Source organism: Phalaenopsis equestris, unplaced genomic scaffold (genome assembly GCF_001263595.1).
Source record: "Phalaenopsis equestris unplaced genomic scaffold, ASM126359v1 Scaffold000545, whole genome shotgun sequence".
Lineage (NCBI taxonomy): Eukaryota > Viridiplantae > Streptophyta > Magnoliopsida > Asparagales > Orchidaceae > Phalaenopsis > Phalaenopsis equestris.
The window spans coordinates 556,883-581,641 of record NW_018164985.1 but is presented as its reverse complement, the minus strand read 5'-3'; the positions used below and the strand labels follow the sequence as shown (position 1 = coordinate 581,641).

The 24,759-nt window shown below is 36.1% G+C and overlaps 1 protein-coding gene across 2 annotated transcripts in view; it reads left to right on the top strand.

Annotated features, from left to right (window-relative positions):
* Nucleotides 1-24,759, top strand: part of LOC110029071 (probable RNA polymerase II transcription factor B subunit 1-1) — a 62,319-nt gene that overhangs the window by 6,188 nt on the left and 31,372 nt on the right. For both annotated transcript variants that reach the window (XM_020731189.1, XM_020731190.1), the window contains exon 5: nucleotides 3,789-3,930. In XM_020731189.1, the coding sequence (XP_020586848.1) occupies nucleotides 3,789-3,930 (142 nt within the window). The remainder of the gene's footprint in view (nucleotides 1-3,788; nucleotides 3,931-24,759) is intronic.

Below are 24,759 nucleotides of genomic sequence, written 5' to 3'. Positions count from 1 at the left end.
CAATTGTACTTTATTGTTTTCACCACAGTTTTCCAATTCCAGCCACTTGTCCTTGCTACCGCCACCTAGGATAGCCGTCGTCTTACTGTTCTGCAATCCCCCGAATTCTCTGTCCCTCCCTGACATTTCCCCTCTTTGCACCCACTCGTAAACAACCGTTCTCGATAGTTTTTTGCTATTCTTGCGACCAAACCATTCGTTTCTCATTCCAGCTTGCTGCCATTACCGTAACTCCTCCCCTTACTGCCACAAATCATGACAACCCTTTCTAGCCGTTTCCTTGCTATCCAACCTCCTCTTTCTTGCTACCATCGCCCAGGACAACAACCACACTTGTTGTTCCTGTAGCTTTGTACCTCCCCCTCGCAGTTACCAACATACCTTTGCTGCCGTCGCACCTTCCAGCCCCCCCTCCATTCACTCTTTGCTATCTCTCTAGAGGACCGAAATCTCACAGATCACCACCACCATCCCGAGATCCACCCTTGTTTGAGTTTGTTGTATCGTGTCTGTTGCAAATTATATTTTCATTTGTGAGATTATATTTCTCTATTTTGAATTCAACAATAATATTTAATTTTTCTAATTTTGTTTTGGTTAACTCCTGTATCATTTGGTATCAGAGTTAGCCTAATTCTAGTCATATTCTAGAATTTCTAGCATCCACCAATACCCAATCCCTACCTCTACAAAAAAATCCTTTCGTTTGCTGATTTTTCAAACTGGCCACCCAAAAATTTTCTTTCCAACTCTATATCATCCATATGCACTCTCTTCCACCTACCATAACACAAACCCCAAACATGCTACCGAAGAGAATTGCTGGAGGGCTGATCGAGAGGAAATTGCATGATGCTGTTTATAAGAAATCTGTAAAGAGATGTATAGGAGCTTTGCATGGAAGTCCTCCAACTGCAATAGAGGCTTGTTGCTTTCAAGAACAGAAAATCCGGATGGGTCACCTATAGCCATAACAGTGACTCACTAGTTCAAATGAATGAAGTTAATCTCTTCAACCACGCAGATTCCAGGGATGAAGAAAAATTACCCCGAAGAGTCTGCCTAAAATATCAGAGGAGCCTGAATCTTGAAGTAAACATAGATTTGCCATATTTTGACTGACTCTTGTATTTTTAAGAGGTCATTGAGTGCCTACAGGCAGTTGTGTGTGCCTTAGAGTACCAGGAAGTTCTACCAGCAGAATGGTGAAACTAGTTGCCAACATTTTAAAAAGTGTGTTGTTTTGGTGGGAAAATTTGAAGCACTTACGCCAGCGTGAGAAAAAATAATATCAATACCTGATTCAAAATGAAATGAGAGATACAACACCATTACCTATCAATTCATCATCGACTAGATGTTCATACCCCAACTTCAAAAGTTGAGGGATAATATCATTAGATGACTGCCACACCTTGCAGACAGAGTTCAACCTTAGGATCGAGTAGCAGGAGTACACTCAGGGGAATATCTAAGCCCCTGCCTGAGGAGAAACTGATTTAGAGTGGAGAACAGGTAAATTCAATCATTACTTCTAAAATTGTCCCAGCCATAAAGTGCATGATGTGCCACAGTTTTGGGCACAGTGCAATAGATTGTCCAAACAAGGGTATAATCTATTTCACTGAGCAGTGAGCTATTGAAGAAATGTGTAATGACACAGTACACACTGAAGATGGTGATCACACAAATGAGTATCGAATCCCAACTAATGAAGGAGAAAAGTAGTTCAAGTTGAGCCCATGAGAGACTCCAACAGAATTAGCATTGGTGGTCTAAGACGGTCCTAAGTCCGAGATTCTGACACTAGTCACATGGCAACTCTCGATAAGGGATTTTTAGACTTTTAAGATATATAACTTGCTTCCTGTTTTGCCTCTACTGAGGGAGGTCCAACATGCAGAAATAAGACTCTTTTGTGCCACTTGTGGAAGACTTTATGAATTCATTTGAATATTAAAATTAGTTTAACAATGTTCCCTTCGACAACTGATCAAACATAATGGCTGAACTATAACGTTGAAAATCTCTTCAAGATCTTTGGGGAAGAGAATATTCTACAGTGAGATCCAGGTTCTTTCAGAGAAGAAGTCTCTTCTAAGTGGTTGTCATTTAGTGTGGTCCAGCTAACCATATATTTCATTCAAGAGTTTTTTCCTCTTTACTTATTTATCAGACACACTCAGCCGAGTACGAGGAGTGAGAGATGGAGATTATATATTTAATTGCTTGAGATTTGGCTCATGAGAATCTACGTCAATATGAGGCCCCAACTCTAGTTGTGCCAGAAGAGAATGTATATTTATTTTATCAGGATATGCTTTGGAATGACAATGTTTGTTGGACTGATTTACCGGGAGTCTGCAACTTTTCTGCTACCTTCAATGGGGCCGATCTGATTCTGTACTATGAGGGGATAAAAGCTTCAACATTGGAGGCCGGATGTCCCCCAACTCCGGAAGGCTGACACGAAATGCTATGCCCCAATGCGGATGTGAGTTATGGCTTATGTGGCCGTGGAAAGACAAAATTGACGACTATTTTTTTATTCTCTTTATATTTTTAAGAGAGTTTCCTTTTAGCCTTTCTTTGTTTCTAGTTCTTTCTTATATATATGTTGTATTAGGGTTTAGATTCTCAATTTTGGCATGAGTTTTTTTCGAGATAGCCGTCGACGTCTTTTTTCTCCCTTCGAGGGTTGTATTTGTGGGTTTAAGTGGTGCTCCAGCTGTATCTCATTTCTGAGGTGGCGATTTTCTTCTCTATCCTCTTCCACATCGTCCCCACGTCACTCTTTGCCGCCCTTCATTGCTGCAGCTGCCCCTGAACAACCACACATAGCTATTTTCCCTGTAATTTTTCAATTACAGCCACTGTCCTTGCTTCTGCCACCCCAAACAGTTATCCCCTTGCTGTCCCGCATTTCCCCATATTCATCGTTGCTGCCACCGACATCCCCCCTTGCTACAGCTGTCCAAAAACAGTCATTCCCGGCTGTTTTTTGTTGTTCCAGCCACCCAACCATCCGTTTCTCTCATTCCAACTTGCTGCCATTGCTGCCTTTGCTGCCACCATCCTCCTCCCTTGCTGCCGCAACCCAATCAGCCTTTCCCAGCCGTTTCCCTGCGGTCCAACCCTCTCTTTCTTGCTAACATCGCCCAGGACAGCAACCACACTTTTTGTTCCTGCAGCTTTGTATCTTCCGCTCATGATTATAAACAGACCTTTGTTGCAGCCATATATTCCAACCCTTCACGCACTCACTTATACTTCTCCGGAGGATCAAAATTTCGCCGATCACCACTACCACCTCAAGATTCACCCTAGTTTGAGTTTGCTGTGTCGTATCCTGTTGCTATTTCTATTTTCATTTATGAGATTGTATTTTCCTATTTTAAATTCAACAATGATATTTTAGTTTTTCTATTGTTGTTTGGGTTTACTCCGGTATCATATGGACTTTTCTGAATAATGTTGCCTATAATTAAATTCTCAGGTTTAATTAAAACATGATAGCATTTAATAAACATTTCATAAACCAAAATTTTTAATTTTTAATCATTTTTTGTTATTGCATCTATTTTAAAGGATGAAAACCATGTCGTGCTTCAGTGAAATCAGCTTTATTGACTTGCTTTATGATATTTTTAGTAAACATAATGAAAATCAATTGTTCTGAGTGAAACTTAAATTTCTAGATCTTATTTTCTGTTTCAATTTCTCAGCGATGCTGCTTTTATATGTTTTTAGGAGTTGATGCCGTACTTTCTTGCTTTTGTCAAAAACAGGAAAAGTACTTGGAAAACTTCAGGCTACAGTTTCTTCTAAAGATGATAAAGCAATCCCTGACAAGACAACTCATTCAGTTCTTGGTGAACAACTAAGCCCTATGGAGATGGAACATCGAATCAAGCTGTTGCGGGATGATAGGTACTTATATCGAGTACACAAAATCCTTTTCATTCCCAGTTTTTGCTTTCTCTTGATTTTCCATTGTGACAATATGAAATTCGAATTATCTGAATTTCCGCTTTTTTTCTGCTTTTTGTTTGCCATTCTACTTTTATGCTAATTTTTGTTGTTAGCTGCTGTCTTTTCTGTTGAATCATTAGCTATGTATCGTTTGCTGTGGCGTAGACGGTTACTTGCATTATCTTTTGTTCTTTGTTAGTATCATAATTTCCTTGCTTCACTCAGAAAATGTGTTTTTGAGAATGCGCATGACGTTGAACAAGCTGTGGAAGTGATGACAAGACTTTGAAATTCTATTTGAAGAGAGTGAAAGATTTTACAATAGTGGGAGGATTGTGAGGTAAATAGGAGATTGAGGGTATCACTTGAATGAATTCCTCAAAGATAGTGAGAGAGATAACATGGATATGACTTATGTGAACCTAAGTTTTCACAATCATGAGAGAGCAAGATTGCCAAGGTAGAGCTCCAGAATCGGTGCCATTTATTAATTAATCATCCATTAAAACCTTTAACCTACTATATGCAATAATTGTCATAGTTTCCTTGTTAAACCGGCTCTAATGACTTTGACATAATATAAATATATCTTAAATGATAAATGAATTTCTCTTTTACATATTGGTAAAATGGCAAATAAGAACAAATGACATAAAAAAGACATACCATATAAGTAGTAACACAAAGCTATATCCTTGAAGCCCAAGTATTAATAAAAAGATAGAATGATAAACTAAACTTGGGAACTATTTCATTGCAACAAAAGGAGGGCATTGCATTCATTTTTCAGGGACTTTAGAAATCCAGACATTTGGTCAGGAGAAAAATAAATGTAGTATAAAATTACCATGCATTTGTAATTCGTTAAAAAGTTCAATTTCAGTGCATTTGGAATTCACTGGATTTAGATGAATTTCAAATTTACTTTTATGTAAGGTTTTTCATGTCATTGTCGCTTGCTCGCCACCATGATCACTTGCCTACCCTCTTCCGGCCATTGGCTACCTGTTCGCCTCTTTCAATCGCTGCCACCAACCAATCATTGTCGTTAGCTACTACTACCACTAATAGACGTATATCACATTGAATTCATTTTTCTTCAAACAAGAACATGTAAAATCTTGCATTTATTTTACACTAAACTAAACTCCAAATTATTCCAATTACAATATATTACTTTTATTTCTTTGTTAGTGAACCAAACAATCCCTTAATTATATTGACAATACAATGATTCATAATTAATGATTTTAAGGTGAAGGTGTTTGCAATACATTGATTCTTTTAGTTATAGAACCTTGTTATGAAGAGTTGAAATTGAGATAGCATTGGCTCCCTTAGCATAGAAGAATTTTATTATGTAGAGTTGAAATGTTCTTGATGAAAGAACTAGAGCTTTTTGAGTGTGCAACTGTGCTTGCAAAATACTTCACAAGGAGGGAAATATTGCCTCATGGAGACCAATAAAGTGAAAAGCAACACTATCAACAATATCAATATTGGCTTGGGATAAATTGTATGAGCCCTAAATTGCTTTCACAAAATAATCAACATTCATCCAAATCAGCTCCAGTACACTCCATCAATCTCTATATATGAGCAAATAATTTAAATTCAAATCTAGATCTATCTTGAAATAAAAATTTAACCATCCTATCTATAAATTAATTTCAACCCTAATATTATGAATAATGCTATCTAATAAAACAAATTTGATTATAATACCTGAAAATTGAAAAATGAACTGACTACTTAAAATGACGTAGTCTAAGGCAGTTCTTGAGGCCCATCGGAATGAAATTTCGAAAGAAAGCGCTTTAAGGCGTACACCTGAAACAACTTGGGTGAGGCGTATGTCTCACATTGGTTGAGGCACGTCATATGGCGCACCTAGCCTCAATTTCGCTGAGATGTGTGCCTCTCACAGTTAATTTTTTCCCCTTGTACTACATGGTTTGAATATGAACCAAAGTCGCACTCTCTCGTGCAAGAGCTCCCTTTTCCTTAGTCGGGCTTCACAGCATTATCAATTGCTTCTGCCACCACCGTTGCCGCCTCCACCGCTCGCTACTTTTTCGCTTGGACCACTACATCTTGTTGCTATGGTTTTTTTATTATTTATTATATTATTATTTAGATTTATAAATGTAAGCACATGTTTTGGATAATATGAGTGAGAGAAGTCCATTATGATAAGCTCATCTTATGTCTTACTTTGGATATTTCATGTTACTTTCATCTCATGTTTTATGTTATATTGATGACTGATCAATTGATATTTAGTATTATATTTGTATTTCATGCAAATTTTTACATGATATTTTGAGGCATATGTAATTTGTTACGTCAGCAATTTGTTACCTTTTATTATGCTAGGATGTTAATATGCCTTTCTTTAATATATCCATAAGTTATGATGTTAATATGTTATTTATCTTTATTTTGACTTATGCAATATTCAAACTATGTGGCTTAAGATTCTGACGGCCTTGAGGCTTACGCCTCTCCTCACAAACAAAAAAAAAGCCTCAATACACAATTGCGCAATGTTAAATATTGAAAGAATCTAAAGAGCATGAAAATTGGCCCGATTCATCTTCTTTGAAGCTTGATTTGACTCGTCCTGGTTGATTTATGAAAATTCAGTATTTGTGCTGTATCAATTTATTTGGCCAATAAAGAATATTTTTTTCAAAGAGTTTGTAGGAGGCAGCTTGTGTGGAGGGTGTGGCTTTACTTGATTATTTTATGGAAGAAGCGTCCTTGTAATATATATAGAACAATCATATGAAGAGGGTTGAAGAACACAAATATTTGTAGGCTTGGGTGTTGGGGTGGCCTTAAACTTAATAAACTTGCAAAATCTTTGCGATGTAGACCAATAACTAAATAAGTGATGATGCAAGTTCAATCTATTGTAGGTGCGATTGAAGAAAGGGGCTTCAGTCAACTGACTCGAGGAAATAGCTTTTCTTGTCGAAAACTGTTCTTAGGCTTAAACACTTGATAAGACATGGGTTCTTGCTTAACCTCTAATAATGTGTGAGAATCAACTTTAAGCATAGTAATAAAGTTAGCAAGTAAGATCTCTTAATTATCATCAAAGTCTTAATCATCATGCGTATTATCATAAAGATCTTATGTTTCATCATCATAGCTTGAGAGAAAAGGGGGTGGAATCGAGGAAGATACCATGGCTGTTTTGGCTTAATGATTTGATAGTTCATGCAATGAATATAGTGTAGTAGATAGATGAGACTAAAGTTGTAATATAGTGGAAACTTTTAATGATATTTCAACACAAATTATTTTATTAAATGCATTAGCTTAGGTATGTGAATAATTAGAATCATAGTCATCATTATGTGTATGTGTGCGGGGTTTTGGATTGATAAGTATCCATACTGTTTTTCAAAAGTAGCTCAAAAGCTTCTCACATCTGATATATTAGACCTCTCTCAGTAGGGACAACTCAGGAAGTACCCTATATATATCTGAAAAGTCTAAAATTATTTATATTCATGCCTCTCGTGTTGATTCTTTGAACTCATGTGCCTTTTGAACTTCCAATGCCAGTTTGTTGATGCTCCACTCAACTCGTGTAAAACTTTTGTTTGAGGCACGAAAATCTCATACTTTGCATGGACGCTCATTACCTCATAATCCCTTCTCGAACAACTACTGCTACTTCATTTGTAATCTCTGGCGTCTCTTCCTTGTTGATTTGAGGTTGAAAATCCACTCTAAGATCTTTATCTTCTCTTGAATCACTATTTATTTCTTCAACTGTTCCTTGATCAATGAAAATATCATTCTCTGGTTGTGCAATTTGATTCGGTATGCCTAAATCCGTGACACTTGAAATATTTTTTATCTTGGATGAATTTAGGAATAATGATTGGCTTTATTCGTTCTCCACTATGAATCAATTTCTCTTTAGGAGAGTGCTTGGATGTTCTCCTTGGTATACTATTGCAACTAGCTGTTATGGTTGAACTCTGCTTGTAAGGTTTTTGGTCATCCAATGATGTCACCTCTCCACTATTAAAGTTAGGGTGTGAACATCCGATCTGTCTGGAGATGGTAGGTACTGACGCTGCATCATCTGTTTCATCTTGTACTGGAGAGTGATTTTATCTTTTTCATCAAGCTGGCACAATTGCTTCAAATCTTCTCACCAAAATAACGCACTCTCCTTTAATTTGTTGGTGGCTAATTTCACATTATATCTGATGAAACTCTATGGCACTCACAAAAAAAAAAATCTACAGTTTGAAGCCATTCAATGAATTCATCCTGATCCAAATGTTCTTCAAAATCTGACTAATTCAGGTATTTGTGATCCAAATGTTCCTCAAAATTTTGGCTTCTCAGATATTTCATGCCAAATCTTTGGGGTTGAGGTTATTTATTCTTGGAATTCACATGGTGAAAGAGATTTACTCTATGTCTTCGATCTAGTAAGTCACCATTGTGGCTACGGGTGACCTTTTAAGATTGTCTCCTCTCGACGACAAACCTTTGTTATATTTGAGATATTTTCTGCTGCACCTCTTCCATGGTAAGTTCCTGAACATCCATTTGTGACATTCTCATAAGCGACATGGCTAGGGTTTTGGGGCCGGAGGGATGAAAGGGTGTGTAGGGGTGATGTAGGGTGGGAAAGAAATTGTTTTGGGTGGAGATATGATTGGTTGTTGGTGGATGCTAGAAACCTTAAGATAGGATTGAGGTTAAACTAGCTTTGACATTAAATGATACCGGAGTTAACCCAAAATATAATGAAAAAATCAAATCTTATTACTGAAAACAAATAGGTTGTTACAATCAATAAAAAAGGGAAATTACAACAAACACAACACAAACTCACATTAGGGCTGAATCCATGAGTGGTGGAGGTCGACTAGGTGGTCGGGGAGCGGAGGTAGGTGGTTGAAATGGGTTGTGAGTGGTTGGGACAATAAAAGGAGGGGCTAAAATTGCATTGGTAGCGAAGCAGAGGGTTGGGACAACAAGGATCAACGATGGGGAAGTGTTGCAGGATATTAAGAGGTGTGTTGTCCGATTTGGGGGTAACAAGCGGGGACTGCAGGGACTGCAGGGACAACAAGATTGGCTACAGTCCCGACGACAAGAAGTCGAAATGATGGTTGGACAACATAAAACAACAAATTTGCTCTTTTCCGGATACAATAACGAGGATCGACAACTGGGAGTGATGCCAAAATGTTGGGAAAGGATGGAGGCAAGGAAGGGAGCGAGGCGACTGAAGATGGGGAAACTGTAGGAAAAAAATAAAAATACCTGGGTGGCTGCTATAAGGACGAAGCGCCTAAGAGCTTGTAGGAGGGATGTGGAAGGGGATAGGAAAGATAATCACCATATCAGGAAATAGATACAACTGGAGCACCACTACAACCTTTGATGGGAGTTCCGACGACTGCCCTGAATAGAAGCACGACAGAACCTCCTTTCCAAACCCTAATATAACACATATAGATTAAAAAAATGAAGGATAATAGGAAAAAAAGTATTAAAAAAGAAAACATGACTTTCAACCTATCTCTCATGATAACGAATGCCACAACACTGTAACAGCTACAATACCATGGAAATATTTGTGCAGGGAGCTTCATGTCAATCTCCCGGGGTTTGGGGAGCTTTGACTATCACGACTTGACCCGATGCTTGGAATTAACCAAGACTGGAACATTCGGTCGAACGGTGTTAATCAATTATTCACTATTCTATTTCTATCACTAACAATTTAATATTTACCATATACATGAAAGAGTCTTTAAAGAAACATGAAAGAGCCACTAAAAAAAAACAATTTAATTAATAAATAGAAATGTGTAACTTTTGAGTTGCTCTACTCGCATCCTAGACACATTTCCTCTTCTATTTTTGTTCAAATGATTAAAACCTAAAAATAATATTAAAACAACATAATGAGTTATCTAAATATAAGCTAGGAGTAACACTCCTAAATTACATTAACTCAATGAAAAGAATTCAATATGCATGTTTGTCTTTTATATCTCTATAAAAATATAGGAATATATTAATTTTTTATATTTTTATAAGAAATCGTATATATGCTAATGCATGCATCAATTATATTTTCTAAATGAAATTACTCGATCTTCTGTGTGCATTTATTTTATCTTTTCTTTATTTTATATTTTTAAGACACATTTTATCTCTGCGAAGATTAACGTCAATAAATTCTAACAAACTCTTGGTTGATATTGTCCCGTTGGCATAGCAGTTAGCGATGTAAACATTGCAATTGTCTACGGTAAAAATATTCTTCCCTGTCTCCTGGCCGATATTATCCCGTCGACACAATAATTAGTAATATAAACATTACAGTTGTCTGGGGAGACATGCTCTGGTGTACTCGTCTCTAGTCGATATTAAATGTCGGCACAGCGGTTAGTGATTTAACTATCATAATTGTCTGGGGTAGTAGAAAAACTATATGCGTGCAGACACACTAGAGTCTCCTGTTTGTATCATTATGGGGTGAATTCCTCCACTGAACATGCACATATAAACACTCATATATACATTATTTATTTCTTCATAGCATATATTATTCTAAGACATCTTCATGTATTTAGTAACATGCAAATATATTTTGTTGTGCAAGTATTCATCATGCATATCCCTCGTATTATGCATATCTCTTATCCATTCACATCTTTTATATTTTACATGTCATGCATATCATGCATATCTTTCCTATCATGCCTATTTTACATGTCATGCATATCATGCATATCTTTCATGCATATTTTTCATGCACATCTTTTATATCTTTTCTGTCATAAATAAATTTTCTATCTAATAATACGAAGAATCTACTATAATGTAAATCTAACTGAACTTAAAAATACAAATAAATCAATGTACTTTTTAAAATAAAAAATATTATTGAAATTTAGAAATATAATTACTCACATCGGTTGCCATACAAAATTCTTAATATTTGGTCACTAGTTAGATGCTACAGTGACTTTTGTACTGATCTTAATAACCTATAAAACCAAAAATCAACTTTAAAATTTAGTAATTTACGTTAATCGAATTATTCTTTTTAAATTAGTATATGATTATTTACTTGAACTTAGGGAGCCGTCCCACGACTAGCTTATATATGCTTGCCTTGAACTTGCTGCCTCAGGAAAATAATCTAGAATTTGTAAATACTTAGGATTTTATAAATTTTGTGCTCATAAAGTATTTTAACCCAAACATTAACATTTAAAAAGGCTTTTCGATACAAATCTGCATTTCCGATGCTGTCAAATATCTTCCCTCTTCTTCCTAACACTTCAAATCTTCTTTCTCCTTCAGTAATTTCTTGATAAACCTCTACGACAATTCACAAACTTCTTACAACACTTCTGACAAAAGTTTGGTGCCTCCGATGACTACCGAAAGTGAACAATGTTCGAAAAATGAGGTAAATCATAAAATTAAAGCGAGAGGAAGAAAATGAAATTCTCAAATGCCACTAAAATCAGTTTAGGACTTACCAATTTTTTTTGGAGCTCTGAACCGAGGTTTGCGACCCCCTGACATGTGTTCGGTTTCTCTGTTTGCATTTTGGATCGCAAATTGAGCTACAATAGCTGTGCGGAAACCTCTCAGGCTAGTAAATATCGCACGAGAGAAGAGGAATCGGGAGGGGAGGGGCAATGCGAATGAAACAGAGTGCAAGGAGAAAAATATTCAAACTCCGGAGGCCCCAATCGATGCATATATCGCAGGGTTAGGTTCGTGGGAAACAGTGAAGGTAGGGAGGGTTAATTAAAGGATTAATCATGTTTAATTAATTTTATTAAATTTATAACTTCCTATTTTTTATATCTTTCAATCTATTCATAATTTATATATAGAATTATATATCAAATTGATCGATTTGACGCAAAACAATTTAAATTGTTTTAATTGAAATTCAAGAGATCCGAAATTTGGGGTGTTTTTTCAGTCGTTAAATTTTTTATCAAATTCATCAAGAATGGTTTATTACATCGATCTTATCCATTGATGCTTCTGCTTCTTCATAGCATGACATAAAGTCAACCAGGTTGAAAGTGGTAGAAACGTTGTAATCTTCCAGTACGTCTATCCTGCTGGCTTTGAAATTCCAAAGCTCATCTTGATAGAATGATTATCCATCTTATTTTGGGACAATCATAACTGAAAATGTACGTGGATGGTTATCCTCACGAATGAAGCCTCATCCCATGAAATATGTAATTGGCTTCTTTCTCTCATACGCACTCGATCGGATAAAAAAATATGTAAGGAATCAAATCTGGAAAAAATCTTGGTAGGTTGGATTACATTGAAGTATAAATGCTCAGGAGATTTCTCTTATTCTTTTTCTTTGAAAGGGCCTTGATCCCACTGTAAGTTGTTCTTTTCCTCAAAAATTCTAAGGTGATTTCCCATGATGTAGTTCATCCATCTTGTCTGATTATCTATCAGTTTGTTGAATTGATTTTACTGCTTAAAGGATTCCATATGGTTCTCCAAAAGTTGCTCAAATGCTTCTCACATCTGATATGTTGAACCTCACTTTGTATGGGTATCTCAGGAAGTAGCATATCTATATTTATATAAAACCTGAATTTCTCTTATTTAGGATTTCCATGCCTTTAGTGTTTGTTCCCGAACTCATGGACCTTTTAAACTTCCAATGTCAGTTCTGTTGATGCTCCCCTCAACTTTTGTAAAATAGTAGTTTGAGGCATGAAAGCTCATTATTTCAGACTCACTTTCTTCTCGAACAACCACTGTTACTTCATCTAGAGTCGCTAGCATCTCTTCCTCATTGATTGAAAGTTGAGTATCCACTTTGAAATCTTCATTTTCTCATGGATCACTATTTATTTTTTTAACTACTTCCTGATCAATGAAAAAGATCATTATCCTGATTTTGTATTCTGATTCGAACTGACCAAATCAATGATACTTGAAACATTTCATGTTTGAGATGAATTTAGGAATACAGATTAGCTTCACCCATTCTCTACTCTGAATAATTTTGGCCTTAGATGGGGGCTTAGATGTTTTTCTTGGTGTACTATTATGACCCAGTTTTGGAGTTGAACACTGTCTGTAAGGTGTGCCAGTCATCCGGTGATGTTGCCTCCCAATTTTGAAGTTAGGGTGTGAACATTTTGTCTGTAGTAAGCCGGTAGGTGTTGACGCTGCATCTCTAATTTCATTTTGGACTAATTAGTGATCTTGTCTTTTATCTCATACTGGTGCTTCAAACTTTTCTTTAACTTGTTGGTGATTAGTTTTACCATTATGTTCGGTGGAACTTATTGATATTCAAAGAAAAGTTCTAGGGTTTGAAGCCAGTAGATGAACTCGTTTGGATCCAAATGACCATCAAAATGTAACAAATCCACTATTACTTCAAAATTCTGGCTTCTCAAGTATTTCATGTGAAATCTTTGGGGCAGAGGTTTTTCATTCTTGGATTTCACATGGTGGAAGAGAGTCATTCCATTCTTTTGATCTAACAAGTCACTATTGTGGCAATGGGGACCCTTCCGGATTGTCTACTCTCGACGGCGACAAACCTTTGTTGTACTTGGAGGATTTGCCGCTGCACCTCTTCCATAGTAAGTTCCTAAACTTCCACTTGCGAATTTCTCATAAGCAGCCTCTCCTTAGTGACATGATTAGGTTTTGGGTGCTGGAGGTGGAAAAGAGTGTGTAAAGGTGATGTAGGGTGAGAGAAAATTTTTGGGTGGAGATAGGGTTGGGTTTTGGCGGATGCTAAAAATATTAGGATAGGAGTAGGGTTGACTAGCTTTGATTCAAAATAATACCCGAGTTAACCCAAACCACAATAGTGAAATTAAATATTATTTCTAAAAGAAAATAGACATTTACAATTAAATACACTTGGAAGGGAAATTACAACAAACACGACAAACTCACACTATGGCTTGAGGTGGTCGGGGAGCGAAGGCATGTAGCTAAAATGGGTTGTGGGTGGTTGGGATAGCAAAAGGAGCGGCTGGAATTGCATTGGCTACGAAGCGGGGGGTTGGGACAGCGAGGAGCAGCGAAGGGGAAGGGTTGTGGACTACTGGACAGCAAGAGGAGTGCTGTCTTGTGTGGGGAAAGCTAGCGGGGACAACGGGATAGGCTGCAGTCCAGGCGAGAGCTAGTCAGAATAATGGTTTTACAGCAGGATACAATCAGATTTGCTTTTCTCCGGATGGCAGCAGCGAGGATCGGCGAGTAGTAGTGATGCAGGAAGGTTGGGGAAGGCTGGAGGTGGCTATGCGGGATGTCAGCGAGGCGGGGAATAGAGGGAGCCGTTTGGAAATGGGGAAGAGAAGGAGGCAGGAAAAAAAATCAGCAATAACGGCTGTTCAGGGTGGCTGTAGTAGGGACGGAGCGGCTAGGAGTGACGTGAGCGAGATATTGAAGGGGATGGGGAAGATAATCTCCACCTTGAGAAAGCGATACAATTGGAGCACCACTCAGACCTTCAGATACAGCCTTCGAAGGGAGAAACATACAACGACGGATGTCCTAAACAAAAATACAACAAAAATTCTCTTTCAAACCCTAATACAACACATATATAAGAAATGAATAAAAAAGAATGAACGATAAGAGGAGAGGAAGTATAAGAAAGCAAAATGGGATGGTTTCGGCCTGTCTCACCAATTAACAAATTTTATAGGACTGTGTAGCTGCTACAGTACCACAGAAATAACTACGGAAATATGAGAATTGGAGCATGCATGTGAGAAATGTGGTTTGGCGGGTGAATGGGCTACTACATGGAAACATTTAAGATGTTGTGGTGAGCTAAGAGTTGGCCATTGCAGCTGTTGCTATGTACTATATAATGGGCGGTAGGCATTAGGTTGTGCGAATAAGGTAATGGGTTTAGCAGGATGGTTATTGTGGTGGAAAGTGGGGTACAACATTGAAGGTTTGGAATTAAAAGTTTATAGGTTGAAAGTGATTTGCTCTTGTAAATGGAAGTTGATTATACAAAGAAAGATATAATCTTGCCCCATATATCAATATGTGGCTAACTAGATCTTAAGCTATTAATTGCAGTAAAAGACAAACTTCTTTCTTGAGGCTCCTTGATATGTAGGTCATAGCATGGAGTTGTTTTCCTTGAGCTTGATTATATTTTTGTCACTAAATTTCTTATGTTGTTGTCTTAGAGTTTTATTTATATATTAGAATAATTATCCCTCCCACTCATGGCAGAGCACACTCGGTCAAGAAGATTGAATGGACTCAATTTAGGTTAGATTTAATATTTAGATTGGAATTTAATTGATGGAGAATGATTATTTTTTGGTTTGGGGGATGGAGGTTACTCTGATTAGGATCGTACTGTTCCATCACTTATTATATGCCAACATACCATTTTTTGATGACCATGTGATTTTGAGCTATAACATTTTGGAAACTTGTGTAAAAATGGTTGGCTAATGGCGTGCTTTCAAAGTTAGCATCAACTCATTTACTAGCACATGTTCAAACATGCATGACATTGGCCGTGAACACTGTGAAGATTTCTAAAGAGTCGGGCCCTAGCATTGTATCCGGAACAAAATACTCGCTCATCGTAGTCAAGTGCACAAATAACAATGACATTCTGGTTATCTAGATAGACCATTGCATTTAAGTTCTTCTCGATCTGCACAGGGAATTCTTGGTGACCTAAGGTTTTAGATCCTAGAAAACTATGGGTATGCTCATTTTGAAATTATTCAAAGCTCTACCAAAATAAGGGTGAACATGCTCCATCTAAGAATCCAAGGAAAAAGTGCCTTAAATACTGATTGGGCAAGGATGAAGAGCATTTGCATCATCAATTGAATATGAAAGCTGCTTATTATTGTATTTCCTCTCAATGTTGGCCAAACGAACTAGAGTTGTCTAAGGAGGCTGATTGTTATCCCCAACTTCATGCATACACACCATATCCTCACCAACACTATGTACACAATAAGCCATCATCTAACATATTCAACGTCCAATTGCATAATAATAATAAAATTAACATGGTATTACTGTCTGCCCACAGTCTCTTATTAGATGCCGCTTTAGAAGATGCAACCTAGGCTTTAATACCATTTCATAATGCCTATACCCCCATCTCTGGAAATGTAGCAAGATTTGTTTCCGGATGCCTTGTGTACTTTAATTTTTTAACTTCTAATTAATCATATCAAACAGCTGCTCAATGATGAAAGTTTCATTTAATGGGGGTACGTAATAGTTCTCTACATGCTATGCTTTACATACTTATCAATGTTCTCTATTTTGCTTTTTTGATTGAATTACAAACTTACACATCATAGGTATAATATGCACCATACAGACAAATTAAAACATGCACATTTAGTGCCATTATTGGACTCTCAAGCTGATGCCTTGAATTTACCTGAAAATAATTTTATTGACTCATTAATGAACTCATTACTTAGCATATTAATCATTTTAACCTAATCATGAATTGTAGTGCACAAGTACAGAGATATATTTATGAAGTAACCGATATATAAGAGCATTGTAATAAGCACTGAATATATCATCAATATGGAGTATTATTTAGGTGACATCATAGGAATTGTGTCAAATTTGAGCGAGCCATTATTAACTTGAATTAATCAAAGTAAAGATTTTGAATTAAGTTGAAAGTCTTCAATTTTGAGTTGACTTTGGAGCTAATTCCGGTGAATTCATTTAATTTAAAGAAAATATTTTTTAAAAGTTTAATTGATATTATTTAGATTTATATTTAATATTTATTACATATATTATGAATATGTAAGCCTATGCCAGGCATGAGTAAATTTATTTATTCTCATATTTTACATTTAAGTATGGGTTCGAATGCTAAAATGGAGCTATTCATATGTGATCAATTAATCTCATAGATTTCTAATTTAAGCCCTCATCTGTACAAATGGACCAAAAATAATCCCTTACGGGTTAAATTGGAGAAATTTAATTCCCTGGAAGTAATTTATGTGCAGAAGAATAGTTGGAGGATTATTTATGGATTTAATGTCTTACATGTGTATGCTCATATATGCATAAAAAATCTTTATGATTGCTTTATTATACATATATCAAGTCAATCATAGGTTAGATCAAATGGTTTAAAGAGTAAATCGATTTTGATTATGGATCAATTAAAATCCATGCTATTATTGATCAAGTATTGAGTTTGAAACAAAATTGCTTGATGTAACAAGATCATGCATCATATCATGTACATTTTCTTTCCATAATCTTTTTGTGTTTCATTTTTTTTATTTTTGAACAACGGACACTTATGGTAATCCAATTGGTCATGCTGGATGGGAGCTTGTCACCTTGGATTTGTGGGAACTTGTCAGCTCAAGCTTTAGAAAACTTTCATAAATCCGTATTAATAGGATGGGTTTTTTATACCTACTATATGTTATAATTCATTTGGTGGGAGGTTTATCGCTCTGATTTGTAGGCTGGCCTTCCATTCAAGCATACAACTGATCATGCATAATTACTCAAAACTACAAATAATCTCCGATCATGTGCATGCTTTACATCATCACATCATCTTAGCATAAGTTATATTCCGGTTGATTGTGGAGAATAAAGCACGTAACCATTCAACATACTGTATTAAGGATAACACATGGCATTTATTTAAAACGTAGCAATTCCATCATGCAGAACCACATAAAACTTTCATAATGTGTATGTAATTTGTTCATTACATAATCTAGGATCTATTTATAACATGGTTATATGCTAAAGCTGATATGCAAATCTATAGATAACCTGCAACATTATGGCATGTCATGTTTCTTGTGATTGGGTAAAATCCACATACCTCAAAGCTTTGTTTCTTATGATTTTTTCCTAAAGCCCTTGGTCTCCTTCTCTTAGATATCCCTAATCTTGTAATGCTCTTTCCTATCATTCACCTTAAAAAGCCCTTGCAAACATCTCACTTCCTCTTCCTCTCCTTTCGGAACCATTATCAATTCCTTACGTTATTAGTCTTCTAAGGACTTTAGTGTCACCATTGTTCGTCTCTAAGAAGTCTCCATACTAGAACGTAACGTTTTTCCCCCATATTAGGATCTACTTATCACGTCCTTGCTCTAACAGACTTGATTTTATATTCAATCACATGATCAAATATATGATCAACCTCATTCTATGCAACCTATGAAACTAATCACGTTTGCCATTATATGATCGGGATGCATGATATGATGCTGTGGTTTGTATGCTTAATGGTCCTTGATTAAGCTAAATTAGTTGGTGTAAAAATTATCGTCATCTCACACAGGCTATACACTTGATTAATCACACTTTGATAGCTCTTTAATACATTTAATTACCTAGTAATTATAGTTAATTGATTTTTTAATCTCCAGGTTAGTACAACCTTAATTTTCATAAGGTGAGGCATTGATTAGTCTTATGAAAATTGAGAGGGTTTACTAACATATTTAATAAATTTAGGATTGACGTGTCATAAATAAATTTTTATAAAGAACAAATCTTGACGCATTTTTATAAGAAATCCTTCAAATTCAAATTTAAAATTATTGGAGCTCCGATTTCAACAAGCTTATAGTCAAACTGACTCTCTCAACAAAGCGAACCCAATGATACCAAAATTAATTCAATCTGACTCCAATCAAGTCCATATCAAGTCATTGAAGCTCAGTTGGAGGCTTTGGATCGTTAATGGAATGATAAAATGAACTTCATAATTGACATATTTATAGTCAAATCGAGCATCTCAATGAGAAAAATTTAATTAATCTAAGATTGCTAAAATTTGAGGTCATTAAAACATTTAAATTATAAAAATCATGTATGATTAAAGGAGGTCAATAGGGATTGCTCGGTTGAGTGGTTAGAAAAGTTATGGACCAAAAGACCAAAATGCCCTTTCCCAAGAAGCTATAAATAGACCTCATCTCTTCACCTGAGAGGAGGAGAAGTTAAATTTTAGAGTCTGTTATGGAGAGGAGACTCGACGAATAACAATCAGCTTTTATAGCCGTCGATCATCTTTAACTTCTTCCTGTTAGCCATCGTCGACCATTGCCCTTCAACCATCATTGACTACCGTTGGCCATAACCACCGGTTGTCGATGACCTTTGCTTGCAACTATTGTAGTAAAAAATATGATTGTTGTGGTTAACACCTGTATTTTCTTAAGCGTTATATAAAGACAAGTGTAATTCTTAGTGTAAAAATATAATCACTAACTACAACCTTTGTGGCAATTAGTTTTGTTACAACTTTTAACTACAATCTCTGTAGTTAACTGATGCTATTGCAACCAGCGACTATAACTTTTATGACCAACTGCTGCCTTAATAACAACTAAATACGACCTTTGTGGTCAACTATTGCGGTTATAGCCAAAAACCACATTTATTATAGCCTAATCATGGCTATTATAGCTAAAATACTAATTTACATACGAGATTATCAGTTTTGTAATTCCATTTTCTCTAATTCAGTTGAAGAGTTAATCTATGTACTCAAAATTATATAGTGGATTACTTTGATTGGGCTAGGCCCCCCTGATTTTTTTTCTTTCATGGTTTTTCCACATAAAAATTATGGTGTCTCCTGCTACTTTTCTTTATATGTGCATGTGTTGGATCTTGAAATGCTAAGACATTAAAATATTATTATATAACTGTGAATTTTTTGGCACACAATAAAGATTGTGTTTGAATTTGAGGATTGTTGTTGAAAATGTTTAGGAGTGGTTAAACGTCTGCTTTAGGTTTCACCGATGTGCTTAGCAAAGAAATTTTAAGAGGTGCTTAGAAGTGAAATTTGAAGGGGAGATTTGATGAGGATAATATGAAGCAGAAGGTGTTTGTTGGGAGGGTTGGGGGAGTAATTTTAGCACTTTTGGGATGAGAATATTGGTAAAATAAAGATTTCTTACACAAGATGAGATGAGGGTTTTTAAAAGATAATTTGAGAAGGTTTAGATGAATTTTGGGTACAAGTTAGGATTTATGGTTAGAAGACCAATTTATTCTAAGATTTGGGTTTGATTTGATTTCAAAAATGGATTTAGAGAGATAAAAATGGGTGGGCCTAGAGTTGTGATTAACTTGCCTCTTTTTTGAGCTCATCTAATCAAGTTATAGAAACAACAGCCTTGTAATGCAATGATAAAGCTATGCAAATAAATTCACCCCCACAAAGTTGTTGAGAGCTTCGTGCTTTGTGTTATTTATGCTTTAGTTAGAGTGATGGAAATGCGTGTGAGACATAAATTCTTCTCAAGAAAAGGGGGTTAAGACCATGGTGATTCTCATCACTCAGGAAGAGCATGAAGGAAAGAAAGTAATGATGAAAGTGTGGCTTGATTTTGTAGAGATGATGCTACAAGTTTGGCTTTGATGCTTTTGGATAATGACTGGCTTGATTTATTAAGTTACGAAGAATTGAAAAGGAAAAGTAAGATTATGGTAATCAAAGTGAATGACATAAAGGAGATAGAATGAAAAAAATCCTCATGGGTGGGAGCCAAGAGGCGAAGAGAATGAAAACATGAAGGAGTCGTATGGTCTCGACGTGAATTCAAAGGATTTACAACTTGTTTAGATGAGGAGGATCGATCGAGGGAAAATGTCATAACAAATGCCATGTTTAATTCAATAATCGATCTTTTTTTTTTAATTATAACCCGTAGATTGCTATTTGTAATAGTATCCATAGTTTTGACGTTGCTTTTATTCTCGTAATAGTGAAATTGGCAAGTATGTCTAACTTAACAAATCTTTCTCTCTTTGGTAATTGAAAAAAATGCTAAATAAAATCAATTGACATAAAATTATTATATAACATAATTACTGACATAAAATATGTTTTCAAAATTCAAACTACGAAAGAAAGATATAAAATAATAACAGAGGTTGAGAAAAAAAAGACTTATGATTTGAAGTAAGCACAGTCATTACATTAACATGTCTCTATTTAATTTGTTCGAGCTTTTGTTATTTGAATTCATAATATTGCACTTTATCATGAACATTATGATCTCTCATCTTAGTCCAACCTTTTGAGCTAGGATTTTCATCCTCCATTTATTCCTTTCAATGCATTTTTTTGAGGTGTTTAAATCTATTTAGTGATAAAGCTATGCACATAAATTCACCCCCACAATTTCAGTGAGGGCTTCGTGCATTTTGCTATTCTTTTTTTAGTTAGAGTGATGGAAATGCGTGTGAGACATTAAGGGGTTACGACCATGGTGATTCTCATCACTCAGGAAGAGCATGAAGGAAAGCAAGTAATGATGAAAGTGTGGCTTGATTTAATGTAGAGATGATGCTACAAGTTTGGCTTTGATGCTATTGAATGATGATTGACTTGATTTATAAAGTCAAGGAGAATTCAAAGGAAAAGTAAGATTATGGCAATCGAAGTGAATGGCATAAAAGAGATAGATAGAAAAAAATCCTCATGGGAGCAGCCAAGAGGAAAGGAGAATGAAAACATGAAGAATTCGTATGATCTCGACGTGAATTTAAAGGATTTACAACTTGTCTAGATGAGGAGGATCAATTGAGGGAAAATGTCATAACAAGTGTCATGTTTAAATTCAATAATTGATCGTTTTTTTAATTAACAATAGATTGCTATTTGTAATAGCTATAGTTTTGGCGTTGCTTTTATTCTCATAATAGTGAAATAATGGCAAGCACATTTCTGACTTAACGAACATTTCTCTCTTTGGTAATTGTAAAAAATGCTAAATAAAATTAACTGACATAAAATTATTTTATAATATAATTATTGACATAACATATGTTTTCAAAATTCAAACTATGAAAGAAAGATATAAAATAATAACAACTAGATTGAGAAAAAAAAAACTTATGATTTGAAGTAAACACTCTCACTACATTAACATGTCTCTATTTAATTTGTTCAAGCTTCTAGTTAGAATTTATAATATTGCACTTTATCATGAACATTATTATCTCTCATCTTAACCCAACATTCTGAGCTGGGCTTTTCATCCTCCATTCATTCCTTTCAATGCATTTTTTTGAGCTGTTAAATCTATTTAGTATAAATCTCTTTGCACGATATCTATCTATATCGTTTTTGGTTTGTATCTTAACCTTCCCTCACTCTCACATTTTTTGATCTACCCATCATATTGGGGCATTTTCAAACTTTTGTATTTACACTCAATCTCCAATAAGTGCTATTTTTCTATTCCCTCTCAAATGATAATTTGCAATCCATCCTATTCAAAGTGCCATATATTTATCTTAACATTCTTATTATAAGTCGACTAGGTTTATTCAGTTAACCTTCACCTAATCAAATAACTCATTTGAGATAGTAACCCGAAATACAATTTCGGGTTACTATCTCAAATGAGTTATTTGATTAGGTGAAGGTTAAGTTGCGTGCACGCTCACACTCTACTAGGTTTCGCCATGGCGATCCCTGGTTGAGTTGCTTCTCTTCGATCTAACCTCTCTCGACGTCGCACGTTGGCTTCGTTTCTGTTCGTCGCACGTCAGTTTCGTTTCTACTCGTGCGTCTCTGCTCGTGCGTCGGATGCGTTGTCCTCGGGCTCGAACTGATCGTAGGGGCTTCGCGGCTCCTGCTCCCTGTTTCAGTTTCGTTTATGCTTGTGCGTCTCTGCTCTCACGTCGGCTTCGTTTCTGCTCTGCGTCTCTGCTCGTGCATCGGGCTGCGACGACTGCGTCTTCCTCGAGCTCGAGCTGATCGCAGGGGCTTCGCCGCTCTTTCCTGTTTTCTCTGAGACTGCTCCCTGTTTCGGGTTTCCGCTCTCAGCTCTACTATGCTGCACCTCCATGGCTTCCGACAGATCTTATACCGCTGCACTTGCGAGTGATCACACCTCAAATACACCTAAATCGTGCTCTTTCTCTTCTTCATTTGAGTGGATGGAGGACATCAAGAAACCTGATAGGAAGAATGGAAAGCCTGCCATCTTTTTTACAGAAGCTGAAGGTATTCAACTTGCGGGCCATCTTTTTTACAGAAGCTGAAGGTATTCAACTTGCTTCCTCCTGTCGAATGAATTTGGTCGGGAAATTTCTGTATGACCATCCCAAAATGGAGCTGATTCGTAAGGAATTTGAGCTCATGCACCTTGTTGGGGAGTGAAAAATTGAATTTTTAGATGGAAGAGACATTTTTATACAACTACATAATGAAGAAGATTACACACATATTTTTGCTCGAAGGATAATCTGGATTGATAACAGAGCAATGAAGATTCTAAAATGGTCTGTGAATTTTGAGCCACAGACAGAATCACCAAACATTCCGGTTTGGATTCGCCTGCTTGGTTTGAAATTTTATTATTTTACTCAAAAAATGTTGTAATTTATTGTCTCAGCTTATGGTAAGCCACTCAAAACAGATATTCCTACTTTTAATCTTTCCCGTTCATCGGAAACCAGAATACTTGTCGAAAGAGACATCACTTCACTTGTCTCTGAGAAAATTTGGTTGGGCACACAACATCATGAATATTGACAAAAGGTAGTGATTGAGCATTTCCCTCATATTGTTCAAATTGTCGTATGTTTGACCACTCCAATTCTCAATGCCACCATCTACACCCCCAACTCAGACAAAAAAAAACATAGTGCTCCGTCAGAGGCAACGATTTCATCTCCTCCAGATAAGCTCCAAGTTATTGACACTATTGATCATCAAAAGAATACCCCGGATGACGTCACTATTCTTGCAGACAATATGACAACATTTTAGTCATCAGTTGTAGCTCTCCCGTCTTTGAAACCTCCCATCATGGGGGAGAGGGTGAGTCTTCATACCCCACCTGCCCTAGATATCACCGATAATACAGGTGACAATGCTTCTACTGCTCCACTACCGTCTCATCAGGTTGAACAAACTGTTAATGTTACTCAGGCTCATGGGGATCGTGATGCGCAACATGCTACACGTCTGACGAACGTTGGAATCTACTGAACTGATGAGTCAATCATCGGATGAGGAATGACAGGTTTAAACATCCAGGAGGAAGAATAAGAATCGAGACCTACTTGAGCTTAGAAAAATGATGGATAATACTTTAGTTACTATGGGCAATGATACTCACATTTCAATTTGTTAGCCGGCTCACTTCTAAGAACTAGAGGCAGAGGGTGGACTAAAGTAGGACGAACCTAACACTTTTGCGCCTTTTGTGGTTTTTTGGTTTTTTACTTTTATGTATCTTTGCTTTATTTGAGTTTTGTGTACTTTGTATTGTGTGAGTTGGGCTTTTTTTTAGGCCCTCTCATACAACCTTTCTGTATTATTCCATATTAATATCAAACAATATATATAGTGAGAGAGAGAGAGAGAGAGAGATTTATTTATTTTCTGACACACACACACATAAATGCCTACACACTCTATATGCAAGGCCTTAAGCCCATTACCTCTTTGTTGAAAGACAAAGCTCTCTATCACTAGGCCAAGGTGGCTTGCATAATTTCAAACTTAAGTTTTTTAAAATGATTTTCGTAATTTACACAGTCAAGTCAGGCCATCTTTTGAAAATCAAGTGGGTGGCAATTGCACATTCCTATTTTTTTTTATGTATGAATTTACACCTGTATCAATAGCCTCAACCTATTGTTAAAGAGCCCAAATATTACCAATATATGTTGATTCCTTTAGGCTTATTTTGTAAGAAACATGCAAAGATTACATAAACCAAG